Raw genomic sequence first — 25356 nt, 5'->3', positions numbered from 1 at the left:
TCATTTCCTTATCATGAGTATTTCTAGGCATTGCTCGTTTGTGGCAAACCATGAATTTTCATTTTTCCATCAGGTAAATTCTTGGTAAAGTGAATAAAGTCATTTTCGTGGAAAGTTTTTCACTCATCGAGATTGGGTAATTACAAAACAGATCCAGTTGAACGGAAGAATTCCAACAAGAACCTCAAACTCGACAGCTCCTGATTTCATGTTTGGAGCCAAGCAAGATACTTAATCGGCGAGCTATCTGCACATATAACGAGGGCAATGAGACATTTTCCCGTTCGGAGATAGCTCTCTTCCTTCAAGCATGGTCCATTTGTTGTTTGCTACGATTATAACATATAACAAAATTAGTCAGCGGGTATATCAACATTATCCGTGAGTCTAGACGTTTCAAAAATTATCTTAGACCTCTAGGCCTAACTTTGGGAAAGGAATTTTTTTTACTGCAAACATTTGTATTCTGATATTCGTGGGATTTAAGGTTATAAAGCTTACAAGCTTGAAACGAACTTGGACTGCTTTCGAAAGTAGCAGTCTTCTTCGATTGAGTTTACTGAAACCGATGCGCACAAAACGGCAGACAAATTCAAAGTTATGTGGGCAGCCCACCTACGCAAAAACAACTGTTTATTGATTTAGCACTCATCAGCTCGTCCAATATTAAGCCCGTATGATTAAGATTTCATCAAATCGCCGAACCAAAGACAAAGCCCATGAACAGACTGTAGTTCGGCTTGTGCATGATAACAGTGGGTCAGCCCTAGCGAATCATTTTAGTTGTCAATTATGAAGGGGGCCGGAACGATCCCGTGAACTAGAAGTTGGCTAACGCGCCGTTTTTTATTTCTTATTACAACTTCAACGAACGGTACTTGAAAAATGTGTTATTGAATCCTTCGTTCATCCTTCGAAAAATTTCGAGTTTTAATGTAAGAAAGGAATAATAATCCCAGGAAAATCTTTGAAATGTCACCACGACAAGGAACTCTGGTGAGGAATATCACCTCGGCAGGTATTCTCGAGGTATCCCGCCGATTCTATACAGGGTTAGAATTCGGACGATTTGCCTTGAGCTATGAATCGATGATGTTTGGTTGGGGAACCCCAAATTCTGATCCGAATTGTGGAGATTTCGGATCAAAACCCTGTTCTCAACGGGGGGTTGGAAGGAATGCCGGTGCAGAATACGGAGCCTTTACCAATTCAAACCTTTGCGTTCAATGTATACCGCCTGGCAATTTTTTATTGATTATTTACACTGGGGTAATCATTTTGAGTTTTCAGGGGTTCAAGAGGATTGTGAAATTTTCACCAGACAGAATTGCTTAGCATAGGGATTTGAAAGAGGCCAGACCCATGTTGTTAACAGTCCATCTTTTTTGACATCCGGGTCTCCGAGACCCCTTCCCCATAAGAAACAATCGCTAAGAGGGAAAGCAGTACGATAATGTGTGTCGTATGTTTCTATTTGAGAGATGCCTCATTTTCGAGTACGGCAATTAAAGCAATATTTGTGTAATGTGCTGATCACATAGATGTTGGCGACAAACAAACCTCAAAGGAACAATAGAATAGAGTTATGACTCGAGTCCCAAATAACAGGAGCCGAAACTGGTGGCTGCTTTGATCAAAGTTACATTGCAGGATTTTACCAGCTGATGTTGTATGGCAGGCATTTTGGTAACAGCCGTGGCACTGTACCTGTCGCGGCCCCTGTAAGCGACAAGGGGTAAAAGATATTTCCAACACGAATAAGTCGATACTCGAAACGACATAACAAGGAGTCTATTCAGCAGCTTGGCAACAGTGATAACCCCATAATGATAGATGATCTATATACATATCTCAGATCCAGTGTTCAGGTGCAATGTGATCGTTGATGGATTTGGAGCTTCTGTGGAATATCTTCTAGAAAGCATATCATCATGCCCACTTTGTGGGTCTACAACTCGACACCAGAGGTTAATGCTCAATCCAATTATCCTACAATCTTGGGGGCTTCGTTTCCAATACTTGTGTTAATGCTCATTACTGTCGGCGCGAGATTGTATGTCAGAGTTCGTACTGTGCGAGGTATTGGTGCCGATGACTGGGCCGTCGTCATTGCTGCGGTAGGTCTTTCTTTGGCAGTTGTTGTAATATATGCTGATTATTCGTGGGTAGATATTTAGTATTGTTTACAACGCTTGCACTATTGCTCGTAAGAAGCATTTCAATCAATTTTGGTGTTAGCTAATGATGAATTAGAATCAAGATGGGGATTAGGTCTACCGTTGGCACTTAGACCAATAGTTAACTTGAACACATATTCTAGAGTCAGTAACAATTCACTGATACACGAAAGATGAGCCACTGATAAAAGAATAGATTAACTATGCCGGTCGACCCTTTTATATGATGGGCATCTTGGGCTTCAAAGTCTCACTTTGCTTCTCTTATCTTCGCATTCTCTCCAAGGGACAACCAACCTACCGTCTCCTAATATGGATCGTGATGGTTCTCTGCATTCTAGGCCATACGGTCGGGACTCTAGTACTAATGTTTAACTGCCACCCGGTATGAATAAATTTTCTTTCCCCCTTTCCTAACATATTCTTCACGAAATAAAATATACTAATCTATAATTCCATCAGATTCAAAAATCATGGAGTCCAACAACTCCAGGATCCTGTCTTCCCCCTGGTCCGCTCTTTTACGGTCTCGCTATCACGACCATCATCTTCGATGTCATAATCTTCTTTCTCCCTATTCCATTTCTCTACGGTTTGCGGATGGATAGATCCAAAAAACTCGGCATCATTGGCGTATTCGCCCTCGGTATTCTCACCACTGTGTGTTCGGTTTTGCGGATGACTGAAATTCCCATTATTTCAAAGGGTAATGGTAATTCCACCATGTTAGTTGTGTGGGGAAATATAGAATTGAACGTCGGAGTATGTTTTTGCCACTTCTCCTTCTTCTTCGAGCAAGAAAAATATGAATGAAATGAAATGAAAAAGTGCATGGAACACCAAGCTAACACTAAACAAGATCATTCTAACCTGCATGCCCGTCCTCGCTCCCCTCTTCAAAGTCTTCGGCAAAAAACTCGTCTCCACCGGAAAATCCTCCTCCAATCCCTACGCCCACACCGGCTCCCACAACATGCAAATTTTCAGCAACTCGAAAAGTCAGCACCACACCACCACTTCCAATATCAACACTCTCACAACCTCGCGAAAAGAAAGAGCGGCGAGAGCAGCCGCCCGATATCCGGGTGATGTGAGTGATAATGAGAGTCAAGAGACGATTTTGGGGAAAGCCGGAGAGGAAGGGTCGATTGCAAGGGAGAGGAGTGTGGATGAGAGGAGTGGGGTGGAGAGTCCACGGAGAGAGAGAGACTTGGAAAGTGCAATGGGAAGTGCACAGAGACAGGGAAATGAAGTGGAAGGCATTATGATGACGGTCCAGGTGGATGTTTCGAGTGAGGCGCGGGATGTACATGCGGGGAAGTTGGAGGGGGAGAGGAATAGGTAATCTATTGATTGATTATTGACATTACACCCGCCTGGTTGGGAAGTATTCGTTGTATTCTTGGAAAATGTCGTGTATTCCTTACCTCTTATACTCACTCATGTTCGGGGTGTGCTGCATGCATGCATGTATTTGGATCGCTCCTCGGGAATGGGAAATGATATAGCGGGTTCTATGATCTATCTTCCATCTATCCATCTCAGAAAGAAATGTGCAACAACGACAAACATTGTATTGTTTCGAGATACAGATACAGATACAGATACAGATACAGATACAAATACGAAAACAAGCATAATAACGAAAACACACTCGTTTGATTTCTTTTGTTGGTTCTTTCTTTTGTTTGTGTAGATTCTGTAGAAGAATTGGTATATAATACTATTTGGAAATAGACAGATAGATAGAGAGAGAGAGATAGATAGATAGATAGATGTAATGACTAATTATGCCTCGCTGGCAGATATTGAGGGTTTTTTTTTGGTCTTTGTCTTTGTTGGGTGTGGGAGAAGAAGGGGTTTGGAAATGAATGATAAATGTGTAGTTTTTGGAGGAAAGGAAAATTGGATTTTGTGTATTGGTTGGTTGTTGAGAAGTGTTTGGAATAATAAGTACAGATCGGTTTGTTTGATTATCATTTCTATTCCATGTATAACTACCTATGCTTTTTAATTGAATATCGAGTACAATGTTCTGTAAGTAAAATGAGAAAGAATAGGAGAGCGGGTAGATCGGTTAGGTTTAGGTTAGTTATATAATATTACATTTCCTAGGTAAGCTATAGATAGAAATCATTAAAACGGATTCTGTCCTTTTTTTTTAAAAAAAAAAGCTTCTTTCAGTTTGTTGATGTATATTGATACTTTATTTAAAGATTTGACTGGGAATAAAGAAAAGAGGATTGGAAGGGAGCGAGGGAGAAGATGAGGGAGGGTGAGGGGGATTGTATAGTTATATAATTCCTCTTATTATTCGCTTAACTTGATTAACTAATTACTCAATCATTGTTATTATTATTTATCAATTAATAAACTAATTAATTACATTATTCTTTTTTTATTTTTCAGAATTCGAAATCAAGAAACTTTTATTCGATATAATGAATAGATAGATAGATAGATAGATAGATATATAGAATATCTTCTAACTAATTAACTATTAATTCTATCAATTAAAAAGCTTCATATTCACAACTTACCTTACTTATCATTAATTGACAATAATTTTAATTAAAAAAAGTTATACTCAAATCGATTCATACGCGCTTCTATATGTGGGTAAAGTTGGAGGGGTATATTAGTTAACTTGTTGTTTCTTGGAGAGAAGGAGAGGAGAGGAAATGGGGGGGGGGGGGGGGGTGAAGTTGAGACTGCGAATTGAATTGAATTGAATAGGGCAAGTTGCAAGTAGATGGAGAGAAAAAAGTAGTATAGTGGTTTAGTATGGACGTTTTATTGTGAGATGAGGATGGATGTTAGGATTTATTATAACTATCCATCTCAGTACTCCTATCCCCTCATCTAAAACCCTCCTTCCTCCCACCCCAATTCCCCATTCCATCCCCTCCTTCCTCCCCACAAAACATCCACAAAAAAACCCCCCCAACTCTCACAACCCCATCCCCTGCACTCCCAACGTCAATTTATACTGTTTCGCCTTCTCCATCGCCCTCTTCAACGACTCCTGATCTTTTTGCAAGCGAGCGCGCTGCGCCAACTGAATTGCGGTTTCGCCTGCGATTTTTTTCAACGCGTTTGCGTCCTGTGAGGGGGGTTTTCATTGTTAGTTTGTCGGAGTAGCTGGTTATGTATGGTAGGTAGATTTCCTCGCTTGGGATTTTGAGGTGAGTTGCAAACACCTCTTTATTTCGAGTTTTGAGAGAGAGAGAGAGAGAGAGAGAGAGGAATAATATTCGATGAGAAGAAGAAGAGAAGGAAAAGGAAAAGGAAAAACCAAACTCACACCCTGAAACTTCTTAATAATCATATCCGGCCCCAAAGTTCTCAACGGACTCTTTCCGCCCAAGAGATGTCTCTCGCAAACCTGATGACACACATTATCCACAAACCTCACCATCCCAATCTGATAATAACTCGCCAACTTATCATGGGTGGTAAAAATCGCATCGATCTTCGCATTGTGCCCAAGCCAGCTCTTAACCTGCGTCTTCACCAGATCCTTATCGCGTCTCTGAATATCATCCAATCGCGCCGTCATGAGCGCGAAGCGTCCTTCGCGCAAGTCGGAAAGCTGATATATATTCCATTTGTTCAGCGTGACGATGAGCCCGGACTTCTCATCGTTGAGAAGATTATCCAATTCGTGCAGCGCGTCATCGCGAACGGCGGTTTTGTCTTCTTCGAGCAGATTTTGGACATTGAGCAAGAGAGACTCCTCTTCGCAAATCGCGTGCAAGAGACATCCTACCGAGATCCAAATCGCGTTGATGAGCGATTCGATCAGGGCGGTGGTTTGCTCTTTCCACACGGGGGTTAATTGGGACCAGAGACTGCGTATCACCGCTCCGTTGACTTCATCCGCCATCTCCTTGCCGCGATTGGCTTCGATGCATTGGCTAATCTCGTGGAAATACTTGTTGCGAAGCACGGCGCGTTCCCATGTTCTGTCGTCGATGGATTCGAGTGTGAAGCCGAGTCCTTTACTGTTGAAGCGCTTGTCGAAAACTTCGGTCATGCCATCTCGAAACGCGTCGAGGGTATCGCGGACGATTTTCCGGATTTTGACTTCCGGGCAGTTCACGGGTAATCGATCATTATGACCATCGATCGCGTCTCCCGCGTGTAGAGAATACTTTGTCGCGAGATTAACCAGACAATTCAATTGGCTCTCCGGTGTGATTCGAGGGGGTCCTAGAGCTTCGATTCTCCTCTCGGTTGATTTTAGACGGTCTGCGATTTCGGGAATCAGTTCGGGGATACTGCGTGTTACATGTTCGTTGTGCATTTGTGTCAACGCCACTTTGAGATTCTTGATGCCGAGTTTCTCCTGTCGTTTCAGATCGGTCCAAACTTTTTGGGTGAACAGTTGTTCCTCTTTCTGGTCTCGTATCGTTTGGATGTCTTTGCTGGCGCTGGATTTTCTCTCCGAGGGTGAGAGATTGCGTAATGCAAACCAACCGTATCGGAGACACCTATCGAAGTCTAGATCGGTCTCGTCGTTCTTGATTGCTTTGAACACCTGAAACGCCCTCTTTATCAGTACTTTGAAATATAAACATTACGATGATTGTAAACACGCACCCAATCATCGCCCTCTGGTTCGATCTTGTCACATTTCGTGATGACGCCAATTACTCTATTTTTCCAATTGTCAATATCTTTAATGATTTGAAACATATCTTGCGTTTCGACATTTGCAGGATGTGCAACAGCTCTGTAAATAATCAGTAAAAAACTATGAAATTTTCCTTTGGCATTTCTTACAGAACAATACTTCGAGGATTCGCGATGTATTGATCCACCAATGATCTGGCCATTTTATGAGCCGGATGAGTCGCTACTGGATATTAGAAAAAGGATCAAAAAATCAACTATACTGTAGAGACTTACATGAAACCAAACCGGGGATATCAATAATCGTGATATTGATCTCTCCCGGGCCCTTTTTCACAATCTTCAAGGTAGCATCGCTTAGCATATTCTTCTTATTATGAGCAACATTCCCCTTTTTCGACGACTGACCCGGCTCGACCGAATCTCCCATAATGACTCGCTTCGCCTAACAATAATAACATTCTTAGCATCCACACTTCATCAGCACTTTTACCCCCCCCCCCCCTCCCCCCAAAAAATCAAAACCAGAAACAGAAACAACACTTTACGTACCTCCGTGATAACATCACAAAAATCCTCCATCTGCGCAACCTTGCCTCTCCACTTCCCATTAAACTCCTCAATACGCATCGATTGTTTCTCCACCCACTTCTTATGTCCCGGCGGCGGATTCAGCGCGTCCAACGTCCGAACCGGTTTTGTGATGACGATCTCGAGCGCGTTTTCCGATGCTCGCTGCAGGGAAACCTCGGTGGGGAACCGCGTGCAGAGACCGTCGTCGACGGGGAAGGAAAGGCGAGTGATAGCTTGGAGAACGGAGCTTTTGCCCGAACTTTGGTCGCCGATGACGACGAGCTATTTGCATTAGTTCGGACGGGTTATAGTAGTTCTGGAGTCAGAACGCGCGGATGGAAAATACACCATGCCAAGCAAGACATACATACCTGTGGAAGATTGAGGAGCTCATTGATGGCGAACAATTTCTTCAATTCATCAATGAACCCGAGTTTGATCATCGTATCTTCGTTCCCGAGATGCTCGGGCACAATGGCCGTCGAAGCATCCTGGTCGGTTTCAAGATCCATGGCGTCGTCTGAAGATTCGTAAGCAGACATCTATCTGTATTGTATCTTGAACGAAGCAGCAGATTCCGAATAGAGATCGTAAGTGCAAAAAATAACAAACGTACTTCCAATCCACGGAGCAGAAATGCAAATTTCGATTGAAAATCTCAAGCCGCGAGATACAGATATATAAATACCCATGATTTAACCACCATCTCATCTCAATGAATCCATACAAAGATAAAGTACTCCAAGACTTCTCGATTTCCTCCAATTTTTGCATTGATAACCCAGAATAGCACGGTTTGTGAAGAATCTTCTGGTTCTAGTAAGATACCTATCATTCATGAAAATGACTGCGAACTCAACTGGCCTCATTTCATGGCGAATTCTGGAACAGATCTTGGTACATAAAGCAAATGAGACAATGAATATCCGAACATCAGATCAACTCAGAAACTTCTCTCTAGAAAAAAACACACACACGAAAAAGATCAAATAAAGAACATCAAAATCCTTGCACCACCAAAATCGACACTTCCTACGAATAAAAAAGTTCGAACCACAACCCCCCATTGTACGCTTTCTATCTCTCCTCCTCTCCTCTCCTCTCCTCTCCTCTCCTCTCCTCTCCTCTCCTCTCCTCTCCCCTCCTCTCCTCTCCCCTCCCATCCCATCCAGCACAACACGACACAACCCAATCCTATTCACTAACTCTAATCTCATCTCCGAGCCCAATCATATTATTTGTATCGTATTTTCATTCACTCGCTACGTACTCTACAGTACACATACTCCACCCCTTAATCCTTTCCTCTCCCCCATCCCCTCCCCTCTACATCCACCATCCATCCCTCCAACCCAACAAAAGAGGCAAAACCCTTTAAAATTCCCAAAACCCTTTCCCTACTTCCTATTCCCCATCTACTGATTGATTGATTACCATTGCCACACAAATCATTCGTACAAATTTCTCCATCTTTCTTCTCCTACCCCCCGTCCCCATTCGACTCTCCTCTTTATCTCACACTATCCATCCATTCATCCTATCGCATCATAAAAGCCGTTAATTCTTCCATCCCATCCATTTCTTCTGCAAGAAAGGCCCAGCCAAAAAAAAAAAAGGCCAAAGCCAGGCCCTATCCCATCTATATGAATTTCATGTCACAAAGACTGAACAAACAGAGATCTATGATCATTTCATTTTCGCCCATCCCAATCAAAAAAGAAAAAAAGTAGACAAATGCAAAGCACTCCACCCCACCTCCAAATAAGAAAGCTCCCATCCCAACCCATCCCATCCACCCAATGCCCCCATATAATAGTGAAAGATGAGAAAAAAATGACGATGTGATATTTTCGCCACTTACTATATCTTCCCATCTGTGGTGAACAGGAGAGGTTGTCGTATTCTGCTCGACAAAGGAAACTCGTTGATTAATACTTTTTAGTCGCAGCATATCGGGAATGATCATAATCCCGAAAGAATTCAAAGCGCTAAGTTCAGGTGATTTTGTTTCATGTAATCCAACGGAAGAAATAGAAGAAGAAAAAAGTCCATCCTATGTGTGTAACGCGAAGAAAGCAAATTATTGATCGCCTGTGCCTGCCATTTAAACCCCCATGAAAAGCGCCTTCGCTTGAGTTTTTATAATCTGACTGATGATACCGCTCAATTTACAGAATTGCAAGCAAAGTATGATAAAGAAAAGAAATATTTGGTGGTTGATGCACCACCTGTGCTGTGATTTGGAATTATACACTCCTCTAATCGAATAAGTGATGAGTCCCGTCGATGATATGAATATTGTCAGGATCTTGATCAGCAGCATTTGGTTTGACTGTTGCTCGACCCTCTACTCCAATGCTTCTAGCTTTTGAGCTGAGTGGAAGTGTATATTTCAATGTTCCTCGGATGATAAGGTCGAACTCATGTTGAAGAACTCGCCCCCAGCGCTCTGATCCACGTGGCTCCGTCTGATTCCCAGGTTTTAGTATTCGCATCTCACCTATTGATACAGATGATGTAGGTTTAAATGGCGACCCCTCAAAAATCAACGGGCTCTCGAAATTATAGACGTGTCCAATTTCCAAATTCGGATTGGTGTTTGGATCGTCATCCATTGGCGGATCATTAATGGGATCATCGCGTCTCTGCTTGAATCCGCGTCTCCACGAAAACTTGGTTGGTGGCTGTGCCCACCACTCAGAGTCTGTACCTGCGTATTTGGATTTCGCAAAAATAACCATATCCATAGAGTCGATCGTGACAGCAACCAGGTTTGGATTTTGTGCCGTAACCTGTAAATCTATAATGACATCTTGCTCGCTGGCCAAAATATTTCTCAGAGCCAGTACTTTCACATTTGCTAGTGGTTGGGTTGTCGCAAATAGGAATGCCACCAGACCTGCCGCAACAAGGAGAAGCAATAAAGAAACAAACATGCATCCAGCAAAACGAGCGATGAATGAGCGGTTGTTTCTCTGGTGCTCCATGTGTCTTGACGATGGGGCATTTCCACGACGTATGCGACTCGATCGAGTTGAACGGATGGTAGATGGAATAAGTGGTGTTCTTTCATCATCTGCAGCATCATCAAGATCATATCCCGAACTGATTGGTGAGGTCTTCCTGCCGTTCACGTTGCCTCCCATGGACATTCTCGCCGTATTCACCACTCTGGGACTCGTAGGTCTTGAACCTTGTCGACTAGAGTTTGCGGCAAATTTAGATTTCGCGGCATTAGGAAAAGGTGATTCGTTATCGAAGAGAGATGCATGTCCGTTTCCCCCATTCCTTCCCCAACGACTAAAGTGATGATGTGCCGTCCCTCGACCCAAGTTACTTCGTGCTGTGCCCTTCCCGTCGTCTTCTGTTGACATTTCTTGGCCTGCGCTATTGTAAGAGTTTGCGAATTTCATACTCTTTTTCATGGCTACACTATGATTGCTACTGTCCATCATTGAGCGTAATCCGTTTCTTGCATCTATCTGACTGGCCATGGATGTAGCACTTGGCGTTCGGGAGTGGAATCGACGAGGTCGCTCTTGTTCTGGTGGGTTTGATTCGTACACAAAGGTCTCTTCGGAATCGGAAGAATTCGCTTCGTCGACCGCGCTCGCGACTTTAGCTTCGAAGATATCTGCCTTGGAAGAAGCTGGACGTTGTCTGGTTAGCAAAAGAGAAGCACTATACAAATTTAAACTGGGTCTACGAGAAGATATCTCTGATAACGTCCGCTCGGGACTCGTCGAGTCCATACTTCCTTTACGTGGCGAGGGTCCTTGTCCACACGCCCTGTCTGGAGACCGAGCGGAATATGCACTTGAAATTGATCTCGTAGAATGATGATGGAGTAATCTGGATCTTGAAATTGATTGCTCACCCGTTCCGGAAGTTACTGATGGGGCCTTGCGACTCTTCTTCTTTTCCTTCCTCGGTCGAATGGTCTCAGTACTTTGCTTGGCCCGTAAACTTCCATTGGCCAATCCTCCCGCACCAGTCGCCAGAGCAATTTGTGGGATCGAGCTAACCGTCTCCGTCTCAACCGTCATGTTTTTCGCAGAGCCTTCGCCGGATGGTTTGCCTCGCGCTGCTGCTGGTCCGCTGAAGGATTTAGGTGGCCCAGTTCGAGTTGCCGTTGGGGTAGTATTCTTCATCTTGGTATCCCCCTTCCCACCACTCTCACTCCCGCTCTCATTTGTCACAATCGTCGGCTTCTTTAACGTCTCGACCGATGCGCCATCCATCAGGTCCTGTTCTGTTGGTAAAGTTGGACTTTCATGAGTGGTTGTGTCGATTGCGCCATCGAGTTCGAAAGATGGGGTATTGGGTTGACTGATCTCCTGAACGGTTTCCAACGTTGAACTACCACCACTCACACCTCTCGCAGGTGTTCGCATCCCTGGTGTTAACAGGTTCTCTTCGGATTCGCTCTCGGCAGCAGATTTTCCATCCGCTCTTTGCTCTGCAGTGGGAGAGGTTCTTTGCACATTGATCGCGGGAATTTCGTGTTCCGTCTTTCGAGGCGACAGCAGGCTACTTTGCCTGGGAGGAGGTGATCTTATTCTCGGGGATACAGGCCAACGTGGACCATCTCTGATTTCACTCGTTACTAGCGGCTTCTGAGGTATTGGTGCTCTAATCGAAGGTTCGGATGCAACGTGATTCAAAGTAGGAAGCTTTTGAGCTGAGAAGCCCCGCTGTAGAGCTGGTGGATGTTGGCTACTCGTAGAGCGTGAAGGGCTAATGTCTTGGCTGTTCTTTCGCGATCTCGAAGGGGTACCTGAGCGAACGGCAGAGGGGTTTCGTAGTTGAGGACGGACTGGTGACGATTCGCGTGATCCTATTGGACTATTTGTTGCAGAAGATGCTCGGTTTGTTTGTAATCTCTTAACAGTAGGTTTAGTTGATGTATCGTAGTTCCTTCTAGATGAAGCAAAAGGTTTTGAATCTGACGTTGGTGATGGAATGTTTGAATCTAATGGTGATGAAGGAGTTTCTCGCATCTCTGCAGGTTTCTGCGTGTATGATTTGTCGTCCATTGTCACTTACTTCTTGGAATTTTTGGAGAGCCGTACGAGTACAACGTAACGAAAAGTTAAAGAGGGTAGCTTTGGGTAGGTACGACGAGCGAGGAAGTAGTGCGTTATTTTAGAGGGTACTGTACTAAGTAGCGAATGGGGAGGTGCCCGAACCCAACTTTTCTTTGCCAGCGAAACTTTAATGATGATGGAGTAATCTTGTGCTTGAATGGACCGATGGATGGAATTTAACGAGCCAAATGATGGATTGGGTTAAGAAAGATCATATCATCCATTCAAGGGAGATTTCCTGGATGCTGGGAGTATCGAATCAAATACGAAAGCCTGTGTGCTTTTGGGTTTTGCTTTTTTTCTCTTTCTGTTTTCTTGGTCTTTGGGGGATGGAGCAAAGAGGGGTCGTGAGGTCGTTGAGGCCGTGATGAGTGGTGTGTTTGTTGTGTTGTGTTGTGTTGTCGTAAATGTTTCAATAAGGCTATGAATATGTGTGTGTGTGTGTGTGTATGTGTGTGTGTGTGTGAATGTGTGTGTGTGAATGTGTGTGTGTGAATGTGTGTCTGTACCTATGTATGTGTGTATGTGTATGTGTATGTGAATGTGTATGTAATCTGACTTATGTAGGAATCAATCGATGGGACGGGATGGGATGGGACTGATGGGAACCGTTGATGGTAAATGGCTTGTGTTCTTTGTGTGCAATGATCGTACGCAGCCAGGGAGGATTATAAAGAAGATGATTTGGTAGGGCAGAGCAGGGCAGAGCAGGGCAGAGCAGGGCAGAGCAGGGCAGAGCAAGACAGCGCAGGGCAGAGAGACACGCAGGTATTGTCTAATGGGGATAAGTCCATCGATGAAAGAACGGAGAGGAAGGGAAAGAAAGGTAGAGACAAGACCCAAATCTCTTCTTTCTCTTCGTCTGCACGGCGGGAGTATAGGACTGATTGATTGTTTTTTTTTTTCTTCCCTCCAAGATCCACCATCTCAATCATACCATACCATTCCATTCCCATTCGCATTCGCATTTTATTCAATCCATCCGCATATCTTCTTTCTTTGGACTCGCTCTCTTTCCTGTGCTCCGCTTTCTGCCAAACTCTTCTCCAACCGACATTTTGAATGGTCTACTCTACGCTGTCCTCTGTCCTCTGCACATGAATAAAGTGCTCCTCCGCACCAACTGAGCAATAATGTGGATTCGACAAACGGTTCCATCGAGCGGCACAGGGGAAATGGGCCAGGTAGGCGTCTTTTTCCATCTTAGCCATGGGCTACGCTCAAATAGGACTAAGCCATCCGTTGTGAAGAAAAATTCAAACCATCGGAGGTCCAGGAAGTGCATTCCGAAATTCTAGATGTTGGTCTTGACGTTGTGCTGGGTTGGTATTAACGTCCAACGTATTCTTTTCGCGAGTTGTGCTAAGTACTGTACTGACTGTACGGTACGAGGGTTGACGCTCACTCACTCACTCACGCAGCCAGTCAATCAATATCCAAATCGTGAAAACTGCATCACCTGGTACGATGAAGATGACGATGACGATGACGATGACAATGGCAATGACAATGACAATGTGCAGACTTGAGTGTATGCGCTACCTACTCCGTATATGAAACACCATTTAAGCTTCTTGAACAATCCTCTGCTCGTGTGCTAGCTACCCTCCCTCCGTCCTAGGTGCGGAAGTATCTATCATGATTGCAGATAGCTTCGATCTAGGTGACTCGTACCACGAACTAAATTATACTTTCACTCTGTTTCCATTCACATGCATTTGTGGCTATCATGCTCACGTGCAACTCATTACTAAGCTCGGATTCACACCATCCTCCATCCTCCATCCTCCATCCTGGACACACCACTAATACATGCACCACTAAATGCACCAGGTACTAGGAATCTTCGTTCTAGAATGAACTTTTCCTTCCCTCACCGATTGATTAGCCCGACCAGCTACCCACCACGCAACCCACCACACAGCCCTCCCTTGCCATCAACACTCAAACATCCCACCTTTCCCCAAAACCATTCAGTCCGAACGTGCCCAGGCGAGCCAGTATAGCACGCAAAGCCTTAGGAGTAAGGCACCTCTCCCATCGCATCTCGATGGTACCTGAAACCCGATCTTCCCCTCCCAGCCCTCCGTCACATATTACCTGTTCTATTACACATATCCCTAACCGCAATCCCCATCGGCATCCACGGGAGACGTGATGAAAGGAATCATCCGCACATGCAGAGTCCATGAATACAGAAAGCATTATTATTTGGCCGTCCGCATGTACCAAACCATCCATCCCTCTCACCACACACACCACACACACCACATCACTCTCCCAAGCAAAACCACAAATGTCCAACCACAAGGCTGCATATACACAACACCCCCCTCCCCTCCCTCCCCTTCCCTCCTCCTCACAGTTCACCCATCCATTTACCCAACCCGAACCTTCCTGCTTCCCCCTCCATCCCTGTATTCTTCCATCCTCCAACTGTACCTCCTATGAATCAATGACGAAATAATAATCTCAAAATGATGATGATTACACATGCCTACACATATCCTCACACCATCCCACCGAACTCCGTAATCATGATGAAAGTGGCTCCGACCGATACGCCTGTTTTCCCTTGCTATCTATGAGAGCTACCTAGGTACGTACTGACAAACCTACCCCGGGATCCGGAGATAATCCTCCTAAGCAAAAAGTTCCCCCCATCACATCATCAGAATTTTACTTACTTCCAACATACACACATCCATATGTACGGAGTACACTCAATGTCTTGGAACAAACAAACAAACAAATCCCCATCCTATTCCCATTCCCATTTTTTATTCACTTGATCGGATCGGATCTGATTTGGTTCGTTTCCACATACCTAGGTACATACCGTACATGTAAAAACAAATAGCATTGTGAATCGCGATCTGAAACATAATATGAATGGACATGATATGAGATGATATGATGAAGGAGGCTGAACTTTACTTTCCTTTCCTTTGCTCTAGTTTTGATAGAATTATTCCCCCTCTACGGTACTCTAATTCGATTTGATTGGGAATTAGAGACTAGAGAGAGACTAGAGAGAGTGAGAGGAACAGGTCAACTCAACTGGTATGGGAATAATAAGAATAATGATAATAATAATTCAGAAACCAAGAAGTTCTAGTTATTTATTTCATTTCTTCATTTCTATTTATCTATCTATCTATCTCTCTCTCTACAAGTAACCATCACTCTGTAAAAGCAAGAAGGAATAACTCAAGTATATATCTAACCATCTTCTTATTGGTCAATTACCTACTCATTCATCCACACCCACTTTTTATGCACACCTGCACATATCTATGCCATCCCTCCACCCATCCATCCATTCATCCATCCATCCATCCATCCATCCACACCACTCACCATGGAAGAAAAAAAAAGTTTCCAAGAAACTCGTCGGTCTAGACGCTTCGGTGGTGATGGTGATGTGATTTGATACGATGGAATAAATGAATGCATAAATGAATGAATGAATGAATGAATGCATAGAAAACAGGTTATATGTCGTTACGAAGCGAAACGAAACGAAACGAGGATGATATGCGAATCTTGGGAAGGAAGAGAAGGGAAGGGGAATTGAGATTTTGGCTTGGGGTTTAGGAGGGATGAGATGGGATGGGATAGGAAAGGATTGGGGAGGTGGAAGAGGCTTGTTAGTAGAAGGTGAGAGAGAGAGAGAAATACTTGGTTGGGTATGTGCTATGTGCTATATACTATGTGTATAAAATACTTTTGTTTGCTGTGTATGTATGTATGGATGGATGGATGGATGGATGGATGGATGGAGGAGGGATGGCATAGATGGTATAGCTATAGCTATAGCTAGACAGAACGACGGACTTTGTAACTATTCTTACATATATATATTGAATACATATCTGTACTCAGGTTCGTTTGTTCATATTGTAATAAGTATTGATGGGATTCTGATTCTGATCCTTTGTCAATGGCTATCTCTAATATTATGTTACATTATATTATATCATGTCATAGTATATCATAGTATATCATCCCGATTTCCCTAATTGGAATGATGTATAATACACATCTACACATCTACCTACGAGTAGAGTAAAATAGATTCTAACCTCGAATTCTGCAAATCAGAAATCAAAACTCATAAAAATGAAAGGAATCAATCAGTGTTCCCCTCACTGACTCCACATTGGGGTTTTGAATATATATTATGGATAACTATTCATATAAATATATATTGGTTTCATTCACTCATATTTCTATTCTATATAGTAATTTTGAATTTCGAGTTTTTTTTATCCATCATTTTGTATTGATATCACATCATACTAGTATACACACATATATATATCAAGTTATCACTAGACTGATTCGAGATAGGCTCAATAGGTATATATCTATGAAGTATGAAGTACATATCTATAAAGTATAAAGTACATAGACAGACAGACAGATGCATAGATAGATAGATAGATAGATATAAAGGGGAGGGGAATTTTCACACTTAGTTTTAGTTTTACTTGAGTAACTGAGTAATCGAGAAGAATGAATAGTTGAATAGTTGATGTAGTTTTGGATTTGTGAATTTGTGAGTGTAAGAATATGAGAATATGAGAATGTATCTAGAAATCCGGATTGTGGTAATTGGTCACGTGTATATGGTTAGTTGGAAGATTGAGGGGGAATTGGTATTTGGAATTCAGTATTTATTGATATAGTTATATATATCTTTGAATAACCAATCAATCTCAATCATTGCATAGAAAATCAGATTGGGAGTGGTGAGTTTCTAGGGATCTGATCTGATCTGATGTGATATAGTGATGATGATGATGATGATGATGATGATGATAATGATGATGATGTATAGGTACCTACCTATCTCTCTAACCTCTCATCACAGTTCTACAAAGAGAAAATATATAGAAGAGTATTTTTTTCCCCTTCCGCGAAAGCTTCAAGAGGTTCATGTGTTATCTCGTGTCTGTTATTTTTCCTTGTCTTGGGGATTTTTCATTTTGGGATTTTCGGAAATCCAATCTGACCTGGTCTGATCTACTACTATACAGACTTACAGGATACTCAAAAAGAAAGCACAATTCTATTACTTAAAACAACAACTTTGATAATTCAATTAAAATTCGAAGATTTGATTAATAAAAAAAAATTAAATTAAGTGGAAAGATTCTCAAGTATAAGAATTCTGTATGATATAAAAATTGAATCAAAAAAAGATTTAAATTTCAGTTTTTATGATTAACTACATTAATTTTCTGTCAGAATATCTGGTGAGAAAAGTGTGTTATTAAATTTTTGGATTCAAATTTTATTTTCTTTGAACAAAGGTTACATATATTATTTTTCAATATTCGAAAATTATAGTGTATTAATTTAAATGATATCAAATTGGATCTTGAATTGTGATTGAATTTTAAAGTTGATTAATTTGAATGTGAAATTATACTTTATTGTGATGTTGTTCTGTGAGTCTGTACCTGTACACCCACTGGTGAACGGACTGGCTAATGAACTAATTATCTAGGTAGATGAGAAAGTAAATGAAGAGAGAAGAAAGCGAGAGTATTTCCGCAGACAGGGTACCTTTTTTTTCCTTTCCTCTTCTGATCTGTGGTAAGCTTATTAAAGTTATAAGTTATAAGGCATAAGTTTCAAGTTATGTCTATCTATGTTGAAACCATAAAACCCGGTTCCGCGGCTGATGCTGATGCTGATGCTGATGGTGATGCTGATATCGATATCGATATGTCGATGTAGCTCACATCATCCATCTACCCATCCCCAATTCTGCATTTGTGTCTCTCTACCTACCTACGTAGTTACAATTCTCCATCCCCATTCCCATTCCCATTCTCAGACATGGAAAAATTATATACCGCAAGGATAGGATCAAATGTCACAGAATCAAACAAAGCAAGATAAAATAAGACAGGCAGACCGACACACCGACCACTCCAGTCCCGTACCCCCATCACGTAAATGAAACACCCAAGCACCTCCCAAACACCTGACACTCATCCTCCATTTTCCTTGGTCCACAATACACCGTAAATCTCCATACCGTAAAATACCTGCTCTGCTCTCCGTCTCTGTCTCACAACCCCGTCGGTTCATGCTCCATAACTTCATATTGCATTTCGTCGGGCACTCTGCGAGCTCTGATGCTTTCTACACGTGGTAAAACCGGCTGCCCGAGTGTTAGTTCGCTGGGCTTGGTACCCCCACGCACATCCATGCGCACGTGGCGGGTGGACAGCGCATCGATTTTCCTTAAGGTTGGGGCGCTGGGTGGGTGAGTGGTTGATTGTTTTACTTTCGGATTTTCTTGCTTGCTTGCTTTCTTGCTTGCTTACCTTTTATGGTTTTGTGGTGGTGGTGGTGGTGGTGGTGCGGGTGCATGCTCTTTTTTGATACTTTGGAGAGGTGTGTGAGTATGGATTTGCGGTCTGCATGTTTTTGGATGGGATGAGTGGAAGTTTCTGCTTTGGGGTTGGGGTTGGGGGTTAATATTTGATATGAGGATTGAGGGGGTTTTTGGGGTGAGATAGGATGGGTGGTGGATAGATGAGGAGATGGATTTATCTGGTGATTGAAGCTGCGAATGGTTACCTCTACCGTATATTTCTTCTTTTTGGTGAGTATGGTGGGAAGCTTTATGAGGCTGAGGGGGGGAGGGAGCGAGATTTGATATTTGATGATTTGATGATTTGACTGGATTGGCGAGTGGTGTTTATTGTGGAAGAATGAATGTAGGATATGTGTGGTATACATACATATGGTTGGATGTATCTATATATCATCATCGTCTGAGGGGAATACCATCATTTATCTTGGCAACAATGGTATCATCAAGTCTTTTGAAAAGTTTCGAGATTCTATACCTCGAAAGACAGACAATGATAAGATGATACCTCATCATGTTATTAGTGTGGCGTGATGGAGCAAAGATATTCTCAAAGCTGACTTACATATGTGTACGTAAATATATACATATACATATACATATACATATATATACATTGCTCGTTCCTCAATAGGTTATCATTGCAGATATCCATACCCGTCTCAGACCATTATCAGATAATACCCCGTCAGATATAGAGTTACATTACAGGGCTCTTCGTCGTAACGGAGAAGAATCGCGACGATCGAGATACGATTGGTCAGTACAAATTGCCAAGCTCTTCTACAGTTCATATCCGCTTACCGGATACTATACTTTACCTAGGGTGATTTTGTAAGTCTTCTGCATCTTGGGATTTTTATATCACTTGTAAGTGAAGACCGATTGGAGAGATGGGACGGCAATGGAGATGGAATGGTATTTCTCCGAAGACATACATATATTGTACACCTATTATTGCATTGGCTTTCATGGTCTCGACAAGATAAAACTTCATGGTAATTCCTCGTTCGTGATGATAGTAATTGTCGTAATCTTCTTGAGTTTATCTTGAATTTGTGTACCTGGTGGTGGTGGTCAACACTACTCTGATCCTAATATGGCATCCGCAATTCTTCAATCTTCAGTTTGGCTTTTATTTCTCGTCAGCTGCCATCTTGTAGCCTCCTCTACTTCGTCACCTCAGCATGAGGAATCTGTGTTTGCAAACAGCTATGATTATATCATTGTCGGTGGTGGAACGAGTGGCTTAGTTGTTGCAAATCGATTATCTGAAGATCCTACAAGTAAGTGACTTTTCCAAACGTATGATTCTAGTATACAATTCTGACTTATATATAGAAACCGTCTTGGTAATTGAGCATGGTCTTATAGATAATAGCTCCCTCACCTTGATCCCAAGACTCGGTCTCCAATATTTTCCCAACAACGTAAAGAATTGGAATTACACTTCCGCGCCCGTCGAAACATTGTTAAATACAACTTTTGACGTCTACATTGCTGACGTCGTAGGAGGCAGCTCATTACACAATGGTATGTTTGCCGATCGGGGATCCAAAGCAGACTACGATGCATGGGGAACTCTCATCGGGGATGATACGTGGAGTTGGGAAGGTCTCTATCCCTACTTCATCAAAAGCACGACTTTTACCCCGCCATCAGAGGAACTAAGAACCCATTTCGATATCCGGAATAATGCTTCGGGATATGGGAATGGACCGATTCAGATCAGTTATCCTTCTGTCATCTTTCCCGATTACAGGAATCAAACTCTAGCAGCGGAGGATTTTGGAATCGAAATATCGGATAGCCCTGAGTCTGGTGATGCAATTGGTTTCTGCTGGGTTCCTCAGACTCTTGACCCGAAAACCGGGTTTCGTTCACATTCGCGTGTGGCTTATTATGATCCCATTGCTAGTAGACCTAATCTCCATCTCATCACGGGTCATCTAGTTGAAAAGATCCTTTTCGATAACAATCTCACCGCCACTGGTGTTAAATTCACATCCGTCCAAACAAATCAAACACATATAGTATCAGCAAAGAAAGAAGTCATTTTAGCCGCCGGTGCGATCAACACACCCAAGCTCCTACAACTCAGTGGGATTGGTCCAAAGCACCCACTTGAAGCTGCGGGGGTGGAAGTGCTTCTCGATGCACCGGCTGTAGGAGCAAATTTTCAGGATCATCCCGTCACGTATCTCAGCTGGAACGTTACGAATTTGGCGTTTCCAAATGATGCGACGATCGCGACGAATGCTTCGTATAATGCGAGTGCGTGGCAGGAATATATCACGAATCACACAGTCTGTCTTTCGATTCTTTGTTTACTGGCTTTTTGGTATCTCATCACATCGTACTGAATTCCCCTTAGGGACCATATACTCAAGGCACTTCTCCCGACGCAGCATTCATTCCCCTCTCCCAACTCACATCCCAAAGCCAAGAAATTATCGACCAAGCCCGCGCCCAAAATGTGTCAGACTACCTCCCTTCCATCTACCTCAACAATCCAGCACTCCTCAAAGGTTATCTAGCCCAACGCGATATCATCCTCGATCATTTCTCTCAAACCGATGCAGCAGTGATAGAAATTCCCATTGGTACCACAGGACCTGGTACGTACCCATCCCTTTATTTTCCCCTATGAAATTCAAAAACTTTACAACTCCCCACTAGATACATAAAACGCCACGCACTAATAACAGCCCCAGGCGCCTGCGCCGTCGAAAAACCTCTTTCCCGAGGAACCATCACACTCTCCCCCTCATCTCCACTCTCCCAACCAATCATAAACTACCACACCATCTCCTCCCCCACCGACTCCCTCATCCTCACCTCCTGCATCCACTACATCCGCACCTACTATTCCTCTCCCCTACTCAGCGCCTACTCCCCCAGCGAAAACTTCCCCGGTCCCGCAGCTCAAACACACGATGAGATTCTCGCCGCACTGATCAGCGCCCGTGCCATCGCGCCCAGCTTTGCACATCCGTCTGGGACCTGTGCTTTGGGGAAAAGAGAACTGGGAGGTTGCGTGGATAGAGATTTGTTGGTGTTTGGGCTGCGGAATGTGAGGGTTGTGGATGCGAGCGTGATGCCGATTATTCCGGCGACGCATTTGCAGTTGACGGTTTATGCGGTGGCGGAGAAGGCGGCAGATATTATTAAGGGGAGGGCGGAGAATTGATTTGGGGGGGGGGGGATTGATTTAATAGATCTTTGAGAGATTTGAAGGGCTTGGGTTTTAGGGTGGAGATGATGCTATACTCTAGTCTGTAGAAGAGGGTGCTGCATATTCATATGTATATGTATATTTACATAGATAGGTCGGTATGTAGATAAATCTCAAAAGAGCTTGTAACAAATACATTCCGCAGGAAAATATTCAGTTTCTACGTATATTTCCACATCTCCTCCAATGCGATGGATACCATACCCACTGAATCTCAATACATCGATAAAAATGTGTTCTATGCCCGCGAAGTAATATTGATACCAATCAATTAATCCATACCTAACTTCTAACCTTCAATTTCTTTAACAGGATTAAATCATACTTTCGAGGTTTAGTTCCTTAGAAGTCCACGTGTGTGAAAAAAGAGGTTGATATGGTATCAAAATGATGCTTTTGGGTGCTTAGTAGCTCGCGCGAACCTGTGAGGAGAATCCTGCATGGGTATATATATACGTTTATTTCAATCAGCAGAACGCAAAGTGGAGGTTTCCTCGGTGCGGGAAATGAGGTTCTAGAAGATAGGATGCTTTGATCGTCATGGTTGCCGTCGGGCTCTTGAGGAGCGGGTTAACGCCAGGGTTTAGATCGTTATCTCTATTATTTTTTTTTATTTCTGGCTACTGCATGATGGACGCTTGTGTCTCGGTTGGGGTTTCGGGGGCTCTATGGTAAGATTTTTGCGGTGTGTAGATGCGCGGGAAGTACTTCTGGGGGTATGGGAATGGGGAAAAAATAAAACAATGTTGATGTTTGGTTTTCAAGTAGGGGAGTAGTGAAGTTTTTTTTGGTGGTGTATTCGGTAAATATAAGAAGCGATATTTTTTTTTAGCTTCATAGCTTCATTACGCGAGATGCTGTGATTTATACAGAATGCCGAATGTTGAAATATCCCGGGTGCAATGAAGATTTTATTCCTTCGTTTCAGATGGACTCGATTGTTGGGGTCAGCATATGATGGGCTTGAGGTATCTTTTTTTTTTTCTGGTTATTTATTATGATAGTGTGGTTGAAAGATGGTTTGGGAAAGAGGGTGAGGGACGTATAATGGAAATACGCGAACGAGAGAAAACCGGCATGGCCTGCGTTTTATTTGGACAGTTTATTCGAGAAAATGCTGGATTAGATTGACAGCTACTAAAATCAGATGGCAGAATTGGTATACGAAGCGACCCTTTCACCTCGGAAAATGATTAAATATATATCCAGGAAAATTCATCATATTTTATCAATCTTACTACTATTCTTAATCCTCTGAATGATTACTTGGTAGTGCTGGTGTACCACCGACTCCTTATCTATCAATATTCAAGTCAATCCAGTTGAAAAGAATGCGCTTCCAAAAACTCCTCTAGCGTTGACAATCTCCCCCGCGCATTCTCTCCAGCCCACACAACCTTCTCCTCAGATCCCGGACCCCAATATCCAAATTCCTCACAGAAGCTAAAATACTCGGTAAACATCTCCGCAGCAAAAGCCATACTTCCCTTGAATTCACCCTCACTGATTTGTTTGTACACGATAGTTTTCCCACTCGATTTCGACAACGCAGCAACAATTTCCTCCATGGTGTAAATTTTCGCCGCGGCACAGAAAATCTTCCCTTCGTACTTCTCTGGCTCAGCGAGAATGGCACTCACGAACTTTCCCGCATCGCCCACTGCATCGAGTAGAGGAAATGGCATTTTCGCGCTTGTATGTCGAGATATCACCCACGTTCCATCATTAGCTGGCTGCGGAGCTAGAAAGGCTTGCGCTTGAAAATTCTCCATAAAGGAACCAAGCGAGATGAAGGAACTTTTAATCGGAAGTTCACGGATATATTGCTCGATTTTGGCTTTTGCGTCAAAGGCAGTGACTTTGGTGTATCTGCCGTTAGAGATTGCGGATACGTGGGGGAGGGTGCTGAATATTATGTATTGTACTCCCATCTCGATGGCTGCGTCGACGATGGTTTTGCCATTGCGATATTCAACTTCTACCGCGTTGGAACTGAAATCTGGAGTCGTCATGATGAATACGGTATGGACGCTTGTTAGTGCTGTAAGGAGTGAATTGCGATCGGTGGCGTCGCCGTGGACGATGGAGACTTTCTCGCTGAGTCTTTGAGATGCGGGGGAGGCCGTGTCACGGGTTATGGCGCGGATGGTGTATGCTTGGGATAGGGATGGGTCGGTTAATACGTTTTTAATAACGGAGCTTCCTTGTTGGCCAGTGGCTCCAAATACTGCGAGGATTTTGGACATTTTGGTTTGAGGATGGCTGTTTTGGGTAGTAGTTTCGAAAGTGACTGTTTTTGAAGGGAGATCCTGAATTTTGGTGATGGTTTTTAACATTACAGATGCTTTTCGTGCTTTTATAGATGTCTAATCGATTAGACAAAGTCACGCCCTCTCACTCTTCAAACCCTACGTTGACGTTCTGCTTCCAAGAATAGTCTAGCGTGAGACTACTCGCTTGTTCGCTTTCAAATGTGATTGGCTGTTCGAAACTACACCTGGGTATTTAGTGCTTACGCATCAAGAAAGTGGATCGATCATATCCTACTTACCAATCCATCTTCAAAGGAAATTGGATATCGGAAGTTCGCATCTTCGCATCTCCAGTTTCTCGTGCATCTTGGTAAACAATCGATAGATGACAACTCGAATTCATATCTGTAATGGAGTCCGCTAATAATCCCGTTCCACGAAAACTCAGAGTGCCTTTGCTTAGAAAATCTCACTCAGGGTGTCGTGACTGTAGACTACGCAAAGTGAAGGTAGCGTGATGAATCGAATACGGGTTACAACATTTGCTAATAAATATCTAGTGCGATGAGAACAAACCCGTCTGTTCCAATTGTCGACGACGCTATATCAACATCTCGCAATGTGATTGGAGCACGAGCTCCGAAAAGTCCAGAAAATCAGCAGTACAGCATTTTCCCACGTCCATTATACCTGCACCTAATCCCAGTCATGAAATATTCCAGAACACCCCGTCAGACACCCCGAGCCAATGGCGATCTCTAGAGCTCCGCTTGATGTACCATTACAGTACAACAGTCAGTCACCTCATGCCCACTTGCCAAGGCGCCCCAGCGCTCGCATGGCAGCACACCATTCCCCAGCTCTCCTTTGATTCCGAAATCGTTCTCAATCCCATGCTCGCGCTCTCTGCACTTCATCTGCATACACACACCCCTAATGATCTCCTTCTAAGCATCGCGCTAAGACGTTATCTCGATCGCACGCTTGTGAATCATCGACAAGC

The 25356-nt window shown here is 43.2% G+C and overlaps 5 protein-coding genes across 6 annotated transcripts; 2 read left to right on the top strand and 3 right to left on the bottom strand.

The window, feature by feature from the left end:
• Positions 1-1066: 1066 nt before the first annotated feature.
• BCIN_09g04600 (hypothetical protein) lies at positions 1067-4111 on the top strand. The gene is made up of 6 exons (XM_024695164.1): positions 1067-2117; positions 2170-2206; positions 2254-2321; positions 2374-2562; positions 2640-2939; positions 3037-4111. Exons 1-6 carry the CDS (start codon positions 1932-1934, stop codon positions 3520-3522), a joined length of 1266 nt encoding a protein of 421 aa, XP_024550957.1. The 5' UTR covers positions 1067-1931; the 3' UTR covers positions 3523-4111.
• A 766-nt stretch (positions 4112-4877) lies between these two features.
• BCIN_09g04590 (hypothetical protein) lies at positions 4878-8502 on the bottom strand. Of its 2 annotated transcripts, XM_024695163.1 has the most exons (8): positions 8002-8502; positions 7757-7905; positions 7365-7667; positions 7089-7257; positions 6963-7035; positions 6780-6912; positions 5482-6717; positions 4878-5280 (listed from the first exon to the last, which is right to left on the bottom strand). In XM_024695163.1, the coding sequence occupies exons 1-8, from the start codon at positions 8075-8077 to the stop codon at positions 5128-5130; spliced, it is 2292 nt and encodes a 763-aa protein (XP_024550955.1). In that variant the 5' UTR covers positions 8078-8502; the 3' UTR covers positions 4878-5127. The 2 variants fall into 2 exon arrangements, with proteins under 2 accessions (XP_024550955.1, XP_024550956.1); XM_024695162.1 differs by having other exon boundaries at positions 7757-8502.
• A 50-nt stretch (positions 8503-8552) lies between these two features.
• Bcvac7 lies at positions 8553-13342 on the bottom strand. Its single transcript, XM_001549337.2, has 2 exons — positions 11263-13342; positions 8553-11034 (listed from the first exon to the last, which is right to left on the bottom strand). Exons 1-2 carry the CDS (start codon positions 12419-12421, stop codon positions 9644-9646), a joined length of 2550 nt encoding a protein of 849 aa, XP_001549387.2. The 5' UTR covers positions 12422-13342; the 3' UTR covers positions 8553-9643.
• A 6329-nt stretch (positions 13343-19671) lies between these two features.
• Positions 19672-22232, top strand: BCIN_09g04570 (hypothetical protein). Its single transcript, XM_024695161.1, has 4 exons — positions 19672-20152; positions 20208-21172; positions 21241-21484; positions 21581-22232. Exons 1-4 carry the CDS (start codon positions 19966-19968, stop codon positions 22054-22056), a joined length of 1872 nt encoding a protein of 623 aa, XP_024550954.1. The 5' UTR covers positions 19672-19965; the 3' UTR covers positions 22057-22232.
• Positions 22233-23291: 1059 nt separating this feature from the next.
• BCIN_09g04560 (hypothetical protein) lies at positions 23292-24588 on the bottom strand. The gene has a single exon (XM_001549340.2). It carries the CDS (start codon positions 24435-24437, stop codon positions 23415-23417), a length of 1023 nt encoding a protein of 340 aa, XP_001549390.2. The 5' UTR covers positions 24438-24588; the 3' UTR covers positions 23292-23414.
• Positions 24589-25356: the final 768 nt, after the last annotated feature.

This window comes from Botrytis cinerea, chromosome 9 (assembly GCF_000143535.2).
Source record: "Botrytis cinerea B05.10 chromosome 9, complete sequence".
In the NCBI taxonomy this organism is placed as follows: domain Eukaryota; kingdom Fungi; phylum Ascomycota; class Leotiomycetes; order Helotiales; family Sclerotiniaceae; genus Botrytis; species Botrytis cinerea.
The sequence above is the reverse complement of the archived record's forward strand: the minus strand, read 5'-3'. Positions and strand labels throughout refer to the sequence as shown.